This window comes from Panthera pardus, unplaced genomic scaffold (genome assembly GCF_024362965.1).
Source record: "Panthera pardus isolate Hobbes unplaced genomic scaffold, ASM2436296v1 HiC_scaffold_2, whole genome shotgun sequence".
Taxonomy (NCBI): Eukaryota; Metazoa; Chordata; class Mammalia; order Carnivora; family Felidae; genus Panthera; species Panthera pardus.
This window is the reverse complement of record NW_026526765.1, coordinates 48199507-48216739: the sequence shown is the minus strand read 5'-3', so window position 1 is coordinate 48216739 and position 17233 is coordinate 48199507. Positions and strand designations below refer to the sequence as shown.

Here is a 17233-nt window from a genome sequence, read left to right as displayed (position 1 = left end):
ATACTGAATTGCACACTTTAAATGGACGAATTGTATGATATGGGAATTATATCTCAATAAAGGTACAAAAACAAACAAAATATAGACTTGAAATCTGATTATTGGGTTTGCATCTAACCTCAGCCATTTAATTTCCACATAACGTTGGAGAACCTGCTTCTGTGCTTGTCAGTCTGTTTGTATGTAAAATGAGCATAACAACAAAACTTATATTACAGGGCTGTCTTGAGAATTGAGTTAACTTGAGTTAAATTGAGTTAACATGAGTTATCTTGAGATTTGAATGGTATCTGGTATAGGGTAAGCTTTTAATAAATGTTAACTATCATAATTACAGCGGGTCTCTTTTCACATCTGGGCACTCTGCTCCTTGACCTCCACCCTCTGGCCCTGCTGGAGTTGCAAAACTTTTTCTAAAAGGTCACGCTTCTCCAGGACTTTGTACATGTCACTCCACACTCAGCCTCTTGACCCCCTTTCCTTGACTAACTCCCATTTATTCCTCCAGTCTCCACTGAAACATCATTTCCTTCGGGAAGACTCCCTTACGGGCAAAATTAGGTTAAGATCTCCTAATTTTATGTTTCCATGATGTCGTACTTCCCTCATGATAAGTCACATTCTTCTCATGTAAATGTTAACAATAGCTGTCTTTCTTGCTTGGCTATGGAATCCAGAAAGGTGGGGGCCCCAGTGCCCTTTGGTCGGCAAAGCAGCTGGCCACAGTAGGTGCTCAATTTGTTGAGTACCCCTGAATTTCTTTTTAAGTGAGAACTCCTACACTATGGCTTAAATAGTGCCAAGAACCTTCTTGTTGATGTCACTCCCTTTCTTTCTTTTTTTCTTTTTTGGACCCATGAAAGTTCTTGCATCACGAATAACTTCCAATTGTCTAAGTATACTTTTCTCTTTGGCTTACAGAATCAGAATCACATTAAATACTTCCATTAACAATTCAGCCACATCCTCTACAGTATGCTGTCAAGAGTGGAGCACTATGGGCAAGTCCTATTAGCACATAGAGTAGCTAAGTGCCGACTTCTGTATTCTACCTGAGTTTGTAAGAAACATTTCCACTGATATTTAAGATTTCACTGGGTGCACTGACAGCCCTATTGGACCATAACCTATTTGAGATTAAGAAACTTCTGTGCTGTGTCCTTACATCCCCGCATTGAGATTTGATTGGCAATAGCTGTACAAATGGTGCTCAAGAGGAACCTGTAGAAGGAACGATAGTAATATGCATCAGTAACAGTGGGCACTTATCATGCACTTAGCACTGTGCCAGGAACTTTTCATATATTATGTAGGTACTCTGACCACCCTCACTTTACATATGAGCAACCTGAGGCTTTCAGAATTTAGACACTTGTCCGAAGTTGTGGCATTAGAGCCAGGAGAGGTATCCAGGCAGTCGGTCTCCAAACCCCATACCCATCCAACCATTCTGCTGTCCTACTCTACTGTCGCAAAGGGAACTCTGGCATTTGCTTCTATCCTGTTCCCTGAGGGGTTCTGGACAATTTCTCCCCTCCCTCTCTCCGGATCTCTTTAGTTTAGATTCATCCTCACCACCTTACCCATCATTCCTAGGAAAGACATGGTACAAAAGGGGTTAAGATTAGAAGAGTAGTACAGAGAAAAAGCACAGAGCAAGGTGGGAGGGAAAGCATAAGTTGCTGAGGGAAGTATTTTTAGCACTCTTTTCTCCCACTCAAATAAGCAGAATTAAATTCAAGTCCCTCCAATAAAGGAGAATGAAGTTAATTTCCTTCCCCAGTCTGCACACTGAGAGTTTCTTATTCACATTGTCATCTCATTAAATTCCTAGTGTCACTGTGAAACACCAACATTCTCCTTGGTCTCTGCTGGGAAGAGAGAAAAAAAATCAACTCAGGTGACTTTTGGTTGAATAAGAATATTCTGCAACAGTGAATATAATTAAGGAGAAAGGCGACAATAAACCTACACTATATGGACAAGCTTTTGACATTGAAGATGTCCTGGCAGAACTTTATCCCCTCATTTGAAAACACTCTGTTCTTGGTATTAACTGCCAAGAAGAAAACTTTGATGATAAAAACAAACCAACAGATGCCTGAAAGCACATTAGCTGTAGCTTGATAGAGAATTTCAAGTCGTGTTGGTTCCGCAGACAAAAAAGCTGAGACGTACCCCTCCCTAAGTGCTGGAATTGGTTCTCTTGAAAGCAGACAAAGAGTGAACCTCATCAACTCTTTAATCAAACTAGAAAGCTGACAAATGTCTCCCAACTGCCTTTCCCCCTCTTCCCACCCCATCACGTGCAAGTGAGGGAGACCACGGCTCAGCAACTGGGGAGGTCTGCTAAGGCATTGCTTCTGGGACAGCTGGCAACGTTTACACAGTACAATGAATCCGTCATGCTGATATTAAATCACATCCCTCTTGCCAAATGGAACAGTGTGTGGGGCCCAGCAAATGCTTTTGCATCAGGAATCAACCCCTCAAGCTTGGGGGATGAAGATGCACCTTGAACCGTGGCAGCTCATTGAGGCCTGTGCGCATGGGTGGGTGGGTGCATGAAATGAGGTGGTGGAATCATCTAGGCTTTTGTTAGTTTTGGGAGAATTACGACAGTTCTACTCCGCAGCATTTCAGATGAAACCCCACTCTTGCTCCTCTATTGTAGAATTGTGCTTTTTCTCATTAAGTATCTCTGGTTTATTAAGGTTGGAGTTGTTCATCCGAGACTCTTTTATACTTGGCTTTCTCACTGCATTATTTATGGGAAATATATCTTTATGATCAAATACATTATTCCTGCATTCCTGTAAATAATAAACCAAGTTTGGAATGAGATGCCAGACAACTCTACAAGAAGCAATTCTTTTTAAATAGTTGAATCTCCTGCAGATTATCTCTGATAATGATAACAGAGAGCAGAAAGAGGGCGCTGGCAGGTTCCAGGCTCTTCTGATTTGTTACACAAATGTTCCTATTAGACTGGGGGGTTCTCATCTCTCAAAAATCAATGTATGAATTCATCATCATTTAAGAGGAATTGTGTTCCATTTTTACTATAACCTTTCGGCCTCTCTCATGCTTCCTTCCACTCATGGATAAGATATTTCAGAAAGGAAAAGAAACAGACAAAGATGGAGGGCAAAGAAAAAGGGGGAGAGGTTGTTTAGAATCTACACACACCGCCTAAGGAGTGATTTGATCAGAGCCAAATAGCCAACATCACATGGCTGGTAGGTATGGCAGAACAAGTTCATCACATTCTAAAGCATTGGGTTCCTTCTCATGGAGAAAGGCAGAGTAGATAAGGGAAAGCCTAAGAACACGGGATGGGGACTTCAACGTGTGAGGATGTGTCTGTGAGTCACAGACGTGACAAACCAGCCCTGGAGTTTTGTTCATAGGAAGAAATGGGCAAGTGGCTGTTTGCTGATGCTCTGTTTGAAAGGCATCTCTTAGTTCTTCCTCTGGGATGCCCTCCTAAGCCTAAGCACTCCTTTCTGGAGTCCATCTGTTCAATGTGTATGGATGACTCTCTGGCCCTCTGCAAATGGAACATCTCTTGTGGCCACTGGACACTTGGCTTCTCCTTTAGGTGCTCAAGCATTAAGACCCAGGGAAACTGAAGCTGAACCATTTCTCTCCAATCTCAAACCTGCTCCTATCTAGTTCTATTAATGATTCTACAAGTATCTGACAAAGTACCCAACACCAGAGCCATCCCAGACTTCCCTCTCTTGACCCTCCACATGCACTTAGTTACCAAGTGTCATCAGTTTTACTTTAAGATGCTCTTTCCCATTTGTTCTCTCTTCTCTTTCCATCCTGGTTTAGGGTCTTATGAATCCTCAGCAAAAGCATAATAATACTCTCTTAACTTAGCTGCATATTCTCCCTCCCTCCCATTCTCTATGCAATCAGGTTGGTTGTCAAATATTGCAATGTTCAAAATCTTTCAATCCATTCTTGCAAAAAAAAATATTACTGAGCACTTACTAAGTACCAGGCACTATCCTAGAACCTGAAAAACAAAAGTGCCTTCTGTCATAAAGCTTACATTCTAGTGAGGAAGATATGATATGAATAAACATATTTTTACATAAAATAAACATTTTATCACAACAATGCGTACTGTGATATCTGCCATGAAGAGGAATAGAGCAAAGATACAGATTAGGAATATGCAAACTTTTTCCAGGAAGTGTCAAATAATAAATATTTTAGGCTTTGTGGGTCACATGATCTGTCTCAACTACTCAATCCTGCTGTTGGAGTGTGAAAGCGACCATGGATAATACTTAAAAAATGAGCATGGCTGTGTTCCAATAAACATTACAAAACCAGGCAGTGCTTTCAGCCTCATTGGCCCAGAGGCTTACTTTGCCAGCTCTTGGTACAGAAAGTGCAAGCAGGAGTGTGCTATTTTTATAAGGTGGCCAAGGAAGACCTTTGAGATGAAGTGGCATTTAAGCCATAAAAGGAGAGAACCTTTATATGTAGACTGGAAAAGAGCATTCTATGTGGAGGGAAGAGTAGACACAAATGCTGGGAGACGAGAGCATGCTTGGTGATGAAGTGAGGAGTGAGGTGATGAAAATCCAGTGACTGTGGAGCTGAGTAATCAAGAGGATGAGAATTTGTAAAGCGTCTTCTGGTGATCTTCACAATTCCTGGGTTCATGGTCTCAGGCTCAGTTTTCAGAATTTTCCATGGTCATACCTTTGATTACAATAATGAATATTTGTTGTTTCTTGCCCAGCATCCATTCTCTCTTCTGGACACAACACCCCAGTTTCCCTTTGGACAACTGTCCCCTGTAGCTCATTCTTGGTCATTTCCAACCTCAGCGGTGGCAGTGGAGATATGAATCACGCCTTGCTCACCAGCAAATTCCATCACTGAGGTCATAATGACTAGTCGGGGATGGGCATATGGCCCACACCAATCTAGTTAGAGGAAAAACTTAGGCCTTTGTTGGATTTATATTCGGAAGGTAAGCACTATTTCTGCTTTTGAAGACAAAAGCCATGATTCTGTAACAGAGCTGAGAAGTGTTAAGAGAAAGAGAGTGACTGAATTTCACTTACATTATTTGAGCTACTGAATCTAGCCTCAAGCCAACTACCAATGGACTTTTCCATCACAAGGCAATCAATCTCCCCACCTCACGACCAAGTGAATCCTTATTGAAAAACACATGCTGTTCCATTCACCAAGCAAGCTCTCCCCGTCTATGTTTTGATTTGCCAACGTGTACTCAAGACCTAGTTCAAATGCTTCCCCATTTATGAAGCTTTCTAAACTCTCTCTAGCACACCACCCCACTGCACTCTAGCTGGATTCTGGAATTCTAGTCACTCTGTTTCTATCCTTCTAAGCAGCTTGTTTTTGGGATGTGTGTCTCATCTTCCTGAAGAGACAGAGCTCCCTGAGAGAGCAGGGACAGGGACAGGTACACACATCTCTGTATCTCCATGAAGCCAGAAGTCGCAATTTAGAGCTTTAGGTATAGAAGTGGATATATGATACACACACACACACACACACACACACACACACACACACACATCTATTTCATGAAAGACTACCACTAAGAATACTGCACTCCTTTCATCATAATTATCCATCGCCAGGATGCAGTAGAAAGTTTCATCAAAAACTAATTCAAAAGGCTAAATGTATCATCTGATGTCTTCCTAAGGAAAAAAAAATAGCATCAGACCACATTTAAATTTCTATAAATCTTCTGCTAATTTAAATGGATTTAGAATTAATTAAAAATGTTTTTCAATTGATAATAATGTAACTCAGATAATTAGCATCAAGTAGCATCTAGAGGACATATTTAAAAAAACTAATCTAGAGTACAGACCTAATTAACAATTAGAATAACACTTTATAATTTTGCTTTGTTTATAAATGCTAGAATGTCCGATTCATTGTTCAATGAAATTGGTCATTAATGAAAATCAAAATTATTTTTCCCTGGTGTCTCCATGAAGATGCCTCTTAGATGCACTGGCTTTTATGCTGCCTATTTTCTTGGTGTTTTTTAAAGGCCATTCCTGTCCAATATTTAATAACTTTATTCTTTAATTAAAGCTGAACAATACCATGCCTTATTGTGCACACTAACTTACACCTTTTTGGTAATTAAGCAGATGCATTTGACTACAAACCTGAATTCTCTCACGTCAAGCCTAAAGAGATAACTCTGCAGTATGGAAAACCCAAGGGTGACAAAGATACCAAGACCATATGAAGAGACACAGGGCCGATACCTTCATGAAAGCAAAGAGACTAGAAGACCAGGGAACTAGGAGACTCCTAGCCTAGGAGAACAACAGCCCCATCAGTGGAATTAGGGAAGTGGGTTCTGGAGAGCCAGGGAGGTTGCTGGAAGACACCTAAGTTCAGCTACAGAAGTGAAACTTCTAGAAAGACCTCTATGCAGAAAAATGCAGGCTAACTGCTGAGAACTTGGATTTAGAATTGAGAAGGCAGTTCAAAGTGAATACTGATTGAGAAGGTCATCTGAAAAGAAGCAAGTGTTGAAGCCATATAGAAGTGTGGGATTTCCCACAGAAATGCAAAAAAGAGGAAAACAAGGACTGGACCTGGAGAGAGTCTACACCCGATGCCAAGTGTGAGTCCAGGCTACTTATACAAGATGAAAGAAGGGTTAGTGAGGGAAGCAGAGAAAAAGTCAGAGAAAAGTCAGAGACCTGGGGACAATGGTGGGAACAGCAGAGTATCCAGAATCCAAAACGGGAGGAATTGTTGAAAAAGAGTTGCCTAGTTTTCTTTTCCTCTCCTTGTGGTACTAGTATGCTATGGAGCTCAGGGAAGGTACAGACTATTGTGATAGAAGTCACATGTGTAGTGGGAAGACTGCCTGGATTCAGATCCTGACTCCCTCAGTTTCTCTCTGTGGAAATTTGGGCAAGTTTTACATTACTCTGTGCCTCAGTTTGCTCTTCTGTACATCAAGGTGATAAGCCAGTGCCCTTCTTGACTCTTTGAAGGTTGTTGTGAGAAGCAAATGTGTTCATTCACGGTGATTTGTTTGGTATTTTGCACAGAGTAAACCCTTAACATGTGTTAGCTATATCCAAACTGTGACTTTTCTGGAGCAAAGTGATAAAAGCTGAGCCTACACTCAACTGAAAGTTACCAGCAAAGTTGTGGCGAAGTTGAGTGTCTTAGGTCATGGTTCTCAAACTTTGGCATGCATTAGAGCCACCTGGAAGCTTTGCTGGCCCCCAATCCTGAGTTTCTGGTTCAGTAGGTCTGGGTGGGGCTTGAGAATTTGCAAGCCTAACAAGTACACTATAGCTGATGCTCTCCATTCAGGGACCCACACTTTCAGAACCACTGTCTTCATGAGTACAGGAAAAGACTCTACAAATCTGGGAATCCAGTCCAGGCCTTCAACCTCTTTTAAGTTCAACTTGAGAACACACATGCTAGCAATATTAGTTTCATGTGCACGTGGGTGAAGTGGGCAGTGGAGTACTTCTTAGCTCTTAAAGGCTCTTTCTATTCTGGCCCTTCCTATGTCCAGGAAATCGGCTAGTCCAAACTTAACTGATATATGGATACTTCTGCAAGTTCTCTGCCAATTTCTCTGAGTACTTTCTTTCATGGACAGAGAGGGCTGTGTAAAATTTCAGAATGTGATGGGTCCCCTGAAATCCAAGTGGACCAATTGAAACCATCACCAACATGATGGTTAGCATGTATGGATGGCTTACCATGTGCCACCACTGTGCTATTCACTCTACATACACTTTACCATCCAGTTCTCCCAACTACTGTGACAGTCAAGCATTATCATGCAATGGCACAGAGTAGAAGGATGCCTAGAAAGGTGAAGTGACATCATAAGGACTTGGCTGATGAATGACAGAAACCAGGATTATTGGCCAGTGTCAACTACAAAACCTATGCTCTCAGCCACTCATCTAAGTGGTTCTTGCCTTCTCTCTTTTCCTCAGGAAAGATGTGCATCAGCAATTACAATCTGTCTACAATGATACCCTTCTCCCTGCCCCCGTATCTCTTCCTGGATAATTATTCTGTATGAGGCATGGCTTCTAATCCCTTTGTCAAACTATTCAGGGTCCTTTGAGTGTGCTTGAGGAAGTCATTGTCCTAAAAACTGAATAGGTGGGTGTGATTATCCAGAGAAGAATTTAAACAACAAAGTTTCTATATTTAGGAGGCATGATCTTCTTAGGCTTATTCCTTATTATTTTCTACTGCTATTCCTATTCAACTATCAGTAGAAATAACTTAGTTATGTATGTTTCTTATTATATTCATTTATCCTTCCATTCTTTATTTTGTTCCACCCTGTTTTAAATTTATTTTTAAGTGTTTGTTTATTTTTTAGAGAGAAAGAGGCAGAGTATGAGCTGGGGAGGGGCAGAAAAAGACAGAGACAGAATCTGAAGCAGGCTCCAGGCTCTGAGCTGTCAGCACAGAGCCTGCCGTGGGGCTTGAAATCAGGAAGTGTGAGATCATGACCTGAGCCAAAGTCGGACGCTTAACAAGCGGAACCACTCCACCCTCTTTGTTTTGTATATGTGGAAACTAAATGTTAGAGAGAAAAACAGATTTGGGTAGGGTCACTCTAATCCTAAATGTCTGAGCAAGAATTCAAATCCAGCTACGTTAGACTCCATCATGAAATATGCATCCAGATTCAAAGCTCCTGAGAACTTGCTCAGTCTGATGACTCAAAAAGACAAACTTCTCATTAAGCAGAAAATGAAATTGCCTAAACTTCTCGTTCCACACCATATGGCTGAATCCCAGCTGACAGGAAGCTCATTTCTGCAACACACTAAGCTCATTTCACTGAGTAGGTTGATGCGAGATTTGTAGGGTGGTCATTTCCTAATCTTTTTAGCATTGATAGCAACAGTGGTATTTATCATGATGCTTCCTTTCTACATTTTAACATGAAAAAGCAAATGTTCCTGATGATGGAGAGAGATAGATCTTGTCCTAAATTGTTCTCTAAGTAAAATATCAAAAGCATAAGCAATGACAGCAGCAACAACAACAACAAAATATCCACCTGCTTTCAGATGACCAAAAATTACAATAATCTTCTAGTCCTACTTAACTGTAGGGTGGGGAAGAGGAAAGTTCTTAAATGATACCATCACAGAGTTTTGCACAGGAAGGTAAAGCCAAAGTATTTGGACATCTAAAATTATTCTGAATCTTTGAAGATTCAGATTTTAAAGAAGTGAGGTGACTCACAAAGTGCCGAAGAACTAACGGGAGGTACCAAACTCCATTTGTACACAATTATCTTAGCAGGAGGACCATCACTTTTCCCCTGGGCAATTATTTTATAGCTCATATAGCTAAGTATTCTTTAACAAAAGGAGAGCCAGAAATTTTTGTGTTTGTTTCCTCCACCACCCCCCAAAACGTAGAACTCATGTGGGAAGTGCTATTTCTACAAGTAACAGAGAAAAACATTAATACTAAGGGTTGGCCAAGGTCTTAGAACATATTTATAGGCATTTAGGTATGCTGAGTCTGGAGTCCTTGGGCAAGGATTTCAACTGGTAGCTTGATCTTAGACCATTTTCTTTACTGTTGGTAAGCATTTGTGTACTTATCTGAAATTGGGACAAATTTGAGGAGGTAGCAAGGTATAATGCTTTAAAGTCAAGCATGCTGAATTCAAAATACCTGATTGATAAAACATGAAGTCATTTAATCCTAGGGACAACTTGAGATGGTAGGTGTTCATAGCCCCACTGAGCAGGACAGAAAACTGGCTCAGTGAGGTCAATACCTTGCCCAAAGTCACACAGCTAATTGGTGACAGAGCAGGGACACAAGACAGATCAGCTCCAGCACCAGGACTCTGAAACCACCATATTAGACCATTTCGCTGTAACTACAGAAGACTAATTTGTTGTGTGTCCCAATCCAGTGATTCCAACAGTGGCACCATAGATATTCCTGCAAATGTTTTCACCAATTAATTCTTGGGTCTTTCCACCAGAACTTCTAATTCAGCATGTCACAGTTGGATCCATGTGACTTTTCAGAAGTTCCCTAGGCAATTCTTAATTTATAATCCAGTTTAGGAATCTCCGTATCATGTATGTAGATCTTGACTGCTTCTACCAAAACTGCCTGCGAGGACAGTATGTGTTCATGCGTATTTGTTGGCATGAACATGCTTCCCCAAATGAAGCTCCGTGTTGGTAGTCATGCCACAAAACCTCCTGACTTGAGAACTTTTCACTGGGGTACCAAATTCTGAGTTTAGGGGGTGGGGGAGTTCATCTACCTTACTTTAAGAGAATCCAGGTAATTGGCCTAAATCTCTCTTCAAGGCAACATTTCCCTTTTCCTCTAAAATGTATACATTGGTATCATATCAATTATATGATCAAAGTTTCCTTACCTAAAACTCTTAATCTCTCAGCTCCTACTACCACTTCATCGTTATCTGCAGAAAAGAGCAATTTTCCAGAAACTGTCTTTACTTCAAACTTTTTGCCATAAGCTTCTACGGCTTTTGGACCTAGAATGGGGGGGGGGGGGAGAGATAGAGGGAGAGGGAGAGGGAGAGAAAGAGAGAGAGACATTAGTCTCATTGCATTCAATTACAAAGTGTTTTTCACAGGACACATGCATCTGATGAGGTTATGTGGGACTTTAATATAAGTGGATTGTTTTTCAGGAGCCAATCATGAAAATTAGTCTTGTGACTCTGGCCATGTCTTGTCAATTACTTTTAATCATGTGCTCTCAGGCTGATTTTAAAGACCATCGTGTCCCTTCTTCAAACTAATGCTTGAATGAGGTTTCCCTTAGCTAACTACCAAATTACTATCAAATACTTGTAGATTTTGGCTTGAAAGTATCAAGGCATAGAAAGTTCACCACCTCTTGAAGTAATCGGAATATCTATGGCCAGCTCTAACTCTTGGAAAGGGTGCCTTTAAATTCAATTGATGTCTGTCTCAGACGGTACCCTTAAACCATTGGCTGTATTTGATACCAGACAAGTCTATTTCCTCAGTATATATAGATCATTTCCTGGCAGAAAAGGCCAGAAAATATATTGCAATTAATTACCAGAAAGTTATTGAATCTTTTATGCTAGAATTTCACTCAATAAAAAATAAATTTTAGAGGATTTATCATATGGCAACAAATGCTATCCTTGAAGGGAAGCTATTGTAGTGGCATCTTCTGATGTACCCAAATAGAAGTTTAGACATTTATTAGTAAATCAGAAGACTGCAGAGTTTTGGGTACCATGGAAAAAATAAGACAAACTAATGTGTTAGAATTCCTTAAACAAACAAAAAAACAAACAGAAGGTATTGTAGTTTATCTGAACTAGAACTAACTGAATATCTCAAGTTCAGGTGGCTCTCAAAAGCTGGTCTGCAGAAATTAATCAGAATAACCTGGGAGGTATAATCATCTTCACAGAACCTCACTCAGATCAAAAAGAATTTATCTTTTGGTCCAGAAATTCATAAAGAAAAAAAATGGAGGAAAGAGTCTAAAAATTTTATATTTTCCCAAAGCTGATCAGGAGATTCTGATAGAGCATTTCTGTTTCAAGTTATTTTCAAGACAGTGTCATTTAATTATAAAAAGCAGTAATGAAAGGGCCCTCAATGCCTTCCAGGTATAGACCAAACAGAACAAACATGTAGGTGAACAAGTTGAGTTTATTATTCATTGTTGTGATAGAGAACACACACCAGGGGCAACCACTCAGGGCATCTCAGTAAGAAAGACCTTACTATAGTATTTGGTTTTATGTTAAGTTATTTTGGGGCTGAATTTAAGGAAGCAAGGCTTTGCTTTGGATAAGGTGCTGACAGGAAGTGGGTGTAATTTTACAATTGGCATGTTAATAAATCTTATCTAGAGGTGGGCAAGATCAGAGCAATGCTAAACCTGGAATGGATAAAAAACAGAAGTCACTGATATTAACCAGGATTGAAGAAGTTCAGTCATTTTGCTGGTTTGGATAGGTGTTTCCATTTTTATCTGTTTTCAGACATGATTAGAGTTGTCTTTGTTTTCTGTTTTGTCTTGATCCTTCATGACCGCCACGTTGCCTTGTCTGGTGCTGATGTTCTGCGAAATGGATTATGTTCAAACAGGAGAACACAGAAGCCTGGCTTATATTGCCAGGACTACTCCTGGACGTCTAGGGGTGTTTTCCTCAATGACAAGACTATCAGACTAAGAATCAGAAGACAAGAATTATGTTCCAACTCTCTCATTTTCTGGTTATGTGACTTGGGGAAAATCCTCTGATCTTTCTGAACCTCATTTTTCTGCATCTGTAGAACTGTACTATCACCATCTCTTCTATTACCTTATAGAAAGATTAAAAGGATCAAATTATACTATATTTATAAAAAGCACTCTGTAGGTGGGAAAGTGCTGCGAAATCATGACTATCGTCATTGTGATCATGACCTGTCACCAAGTTTCTAATACAGTGGTCCCAACACATTGAAAATAATTAATGACAATCACCTCTTAGTGCAATTGCCTCATTCACATAATCCTGCCAATTTGGAAGTGTGATCTCCCACTAGTACATCCACACCAGCCCTCTGACAAAAAGAAGGGCATTGGAAAGGCTCCTGAATGAATAGGAAATGGAAACAGCAGACACAGCAGAGACTTTCTAAATGGCATGGGACCGAGGCATTATCTTCTCCAATGGCCTTCATGCGTAGGTGAAAACAAGTGGCAGCAGAGCTAAGGGCTCTCTCAAGGTCATGAGGTCAGCTAATGGAAGATCTGGGTCTGGAATTGAGCTCTCAGAATTGTTCCATAGAAGAAAAGTGATGTGTGATTGTCTAGAGAGGAGAAGACAGCTGGAGTCAACACAGGAGGAGCAGTGAGGAGGGGACCTTTTGGAGGATAGGGAGAGGGGGCGTCGAAAGATACAGACAAAGACCAGAAAACAATCCTGAAAGAACAGGGATGGACAGTGAGGCTTTTGATTAGGTGATTCTTGGAGGGCGAAGATGCAGGTATCTACTTGGTCATACTGAAGACTCTCTGGTCATACCAGAGTGGGGAGACTGGGTACCAGGAGGTGAAGAAGTGTTAATGAATGAATGAATGACCTTGGGATAGGCATGGGGTGAGCACAGTTTGACACTCTGGATCTAGTCAATGGCAAAATGGGGGTATGACTGGGAGACAAAACTGCTTGGCCTTTGCCTCCATGAATCTAGGCAGTTTCATGAGATATGGCCCTGGAGATATGGTTGAGAACACCTGCCTGTTTAAAGCAAGTTTGCTCTGAACTTATGACTGGTTCCTGAAACGTACAAGAGAATGTCCTAAAAACACCAAAACAATCAGATAACTCAAAACACAATTAAGTTATCTTGTTTTTCAGAGCTTCTCAGAACACAAAGGAATTTATCAAGGGCCAGAACCATTTGCACATATAAAGCTCTGTAGTTGGAAGTTCTAGCCAAAACCCCACAGAGCAACTGCTGGCTCAATGGTGCAGATGGCTTGTTCTTTTGTTGATTTTACCTGGGGCTGCCAAATGTCCTGGATGTGGCTAAAATCTTTAAAAACAAAACAAAACAAAACAAAACCCCCGCCAAAAAAACAAGGGTCCTGGAGGAAATGAAAATGGGAAATAGGTCTGGAGACTGCTCAGGAGGTCCGTCAGGGAACCCACTCTTCCTCTCTAGGATGGAAAAAAATCATTATTTGAAGCCCAAAACTACTCCAATTAATCTCCCTCGGTGCTGGGTAGTATGTGTCAACTACTTCCTTAATGAATCTCCTACACGGGAAGAACTGGAAACCATCGGGACATACCAGCAGTTTCCCAGTCATGCCAATGCTACGGATCTGGGAGCTGGAAAGGGGCCATCTCGCCTAATCTCCTTTCTCAGCTCCCTTGAAGCTGAGACTGTTGCCCACTCTGCGGAAGACTTGCCTACAGCTTTCCTCCTTGCAGGCCAGAGGGCTTTCTGTTCAGGCCACTACTGAGAGGACACTAAATCGGCAGCAGCGTTGGCCAGATGTGCTTTTACGGCCTTGCCTGAGAACTTAACTATCACTTAAAGCACTCTATCATGTGAAAAATTTACCTGAATTTCTAACATTGGAATTTCTTCTGGGCTTTTGAGACCTTGGTGAGGTAAGCAGGAGAATTCTTGATCCTCAGGATTGTTTTGGTGAACCTGGCTACCGGGATGAGAGCAGTCATTTGCTCTCGGGTAAGTATAACAGCAAGTATAAGAGGTTTTAGAAGATCCTGTCTCCTGGAACTGCTCTGTGCTTTCTACCACATGCTTAAATGTAAAAGGAGAAGCCTGAAGGGAAACTTTAGGGGTGAGTGTGCATATGTATACGTACTCAGAATTATACTTAAATGCATCTATCATCTTCTCTAGAGATCATCTTGGAAGGCTCCTGCCAGCTGGTGTTAGAGTGGCTTTTTGCCCATCTCATTATAACAGGAGCTATGTCATGCCTCACCCTGAGAGCTCTGGGTAGGTATCTCAGCTTCCAGGAGGGTCTAATTTGGGCAGGGGAGATGGGAAGACAGAAGACAAGGAAGGAGGGAGAGAGGAGCAAACGGAAGAGAAAAAGGAGAGAGAGAATGGAGAGATGGGGGAGGAAGAAGGAGAGGGAAAGACAGAGGCTGAGAGAAATAAGAGAAGAGGGTAGGGGAGGGAAGGGAGAAGGGTGAGGACGATGGAAAGCAAGGGTGCAGGAGAGGAGACAAGGAGGGGGAGAGGATGGGGAGGAAAGTAGAGGAATTAGGGGGAAAGCAGGGAAAGGAGAAGGTTAAGGAGGGAGAGGGAGGGGAAGAGACACTGACTGAAGAATAGTCATTTGGGCACTTCCAGCTTTATCAAAACAAAATCTCTCAAGTAAACCAAATCTCCCATGGCAAATAAATGGCAAATGATCAACAGGCTAAGTAGGTTCCTTTTGAACAGAGGAATCAGGAACGGGGAGTTTGGATTTATTTCCCTCCTGGAGGCAATTTTCACACATGCTGCTTAAATCATTGCTTACTGAAGCTGTTTATTTAATTATTTAGCATTGTGACTACAGGCCAGATGTTATATAAGCAAGGCCGACAATCCAGTCACACACTGGAACAACATGTTTATGGATTATGGGCTTTGCCGTGCGGCAATCCCTTCCAGCCTTGGTAGATGGTCTAATACACCCACTGGCTGTGAATCTCCAGATATCAGATGTGGTGCTCCTGTGGGGAACAGAGACTCTCTCCCCAGCAAGACTCTGGGCACAAAGCACCTGTTTTCTTGTGGCATGTTTATTAGTGGGGCTCCAGATGTTTTAGTCACAGTTTATGTTTCAGGGCATTTGGGCAACTGGCTTCTCAAAATGTCCATCTGTATACTTCTCTCTCAGCCCCGAAGCCAAACAAATGGCATTTTCTCTCTGGAAGTGTAACAGTGCCATTCAGATACATACCCCTTTTTCCCCTCCACTGGCGGGGTGCATAATGGCTCCTGTTTACTGCGGCCCATAATCTACACTGGGGGCGTTGGTCATGCCATTCAACACATTACCGTGACCATAAGGCCCACGTTTATCATTATAATCATTATAGTGAATAACCAATCCTTGTTTAAATTTTAGGAATATGCAGCTTAAAGCCCAGTGGGTGCTTTCCACAACTGTTAGGAGCAGATCTGCTATATTGAAAGGAACCTTGCAACCATAATCAATGGCAGTACATTGGCATTTTGCAGTTGGGTCAGGCTCAAAGTCAGCACCTATCACAAACATGGCATGGATTCAAATTAACTTTAAAAATCCCCTTTATACCTCATAAAGTACGTGCACATAGTTTTTTTTTGTATACTGTGCTCTCAATTAATCCAACACAGCCAGCTTTTCCTCCAGCATTGGAGCAGAGAGCTTTTCTGTTGTTGAGCACCAGATGAAGCAGCTGGCTTATGTTTAGGGGCCATGTTACGTGAAAAAATAGTTTATTGCCCCTCTAAACAAGTATTGTTGGATTTGCATAAGTTAAATGTGTGCATATGATGAGACTCTACCCTCCAGTGGAATCATGCAACACATGCTACCTTCTCTTTCTCTACTCTAAAATGTCTTAGCAGACATTTCTTTCTTTAGTTTATGTGATATTTCATTCAATCTTTGGTTCTAATGTTTTCTGAGTGCTTTGCGTGGACCAGGTACTGCTACGTTCTTTATTGTCTTACCTGTTATCAGCTGAGTTAGCACTTTAGTCTGGTCATTGAGAATGTTCACTGTAACATTTCTGGCTGATTTGAAGTACAGGGCATTACCCTGTAATAAGAAAATAAGAGAAACACATGAAAATGGCAGATTTCTAAATGAAAAACTGTAACCACAACTCTCCAAGGACCTGAACTGGCTTTCACTAAGTTCTAACTGATGTGTATTTATTTGAATACTCCAAGTGTTTAATGATCCCCACATACATAATTAATTGGAATTCATCCAAAATGGATTTCTTCCAAAGAGACCCACAGAGACCAACACATACTTAAAATAGATTTCACTAACACACACACACACACTCGACTCAGAGATAACCCGGCGATAAAGAGTCCTTTAGGTCTTACGACAGGTGTTAGTTACCCTTGGTATACAGAATGATCAGGAATGATCAGTAATCTCCTAATTTCACCCTTTCTCAATTATAATTTCTTCAAAAGAACCATGAAAAATACTTCATGGAGTGCAGAAAACTTGTATAAAATACCTGAGGTCAACCCCTCTGGCACGTCCACCTGCTGAGAGAAGCCGGGTACAATTCAGACTGAAATAGTCTCTTTGTGGAGATACTTGCCATATATGTATACCAGACCCAGGAGATGTGGCTTCTTCGAGTAGGCCTCTGCCTCCCCTTTCTTGTTCCCAAATTTCTCCTCCTTCAGATATTTTGTGCCTTCATCCAGTTTTCCTTTGTCAAAAAGGGCACCCCAATCCATTTCCACACTGTGGAGGGTATTTCTGAAAATGACTTGAAATAGGGGCTGGCACACTTTTTCTACAAAGGGTCTGATGGTAATATTTTAGGTTTTGTGGGATGTACAGTCTCTGTGGTAACTACTCAACTGGTAACTGCTGTTTTGGTGCAAAACAGCCATAGACAGTACACAGACAAATGGGTATGGCCGTATTCCAGTAACACTTTATT

General features: G+C 41.3%; 1 protein-coding gene across 4 annotated transcripts in view; it reads right to left on the bottom strand.

Annotated features, from left to right (window-relative positions):
* SGCD (sarcoglycan delta) overlaps window positions 1-17233 on the bottom strand; it is a 939939-nt gene that overhangs the window by 134982 nt on the left and 787724 nt on the right. For 3 of the 4 annotated variants that reach the window (XM_019464511.2, XM_019464512.2, XM_019464510.2), the window contains 2 exons: window positions 16269-16356; window positions 10448-10567 (listed from right to left, as the gene is read on the bottom strand). In XM_019464511.2, coding sequence (XP_019320056.1) covers window positions 10448-10567; window positions 16269-16356 — 208 coding nt within the window. The remainder of the gene's footprint in view (window positions 1-10447; window positions 10568-16268; window positions 16357-17233) is intronic. The other variant, XM_019464513.2, reaches the window with a different exon arrangement.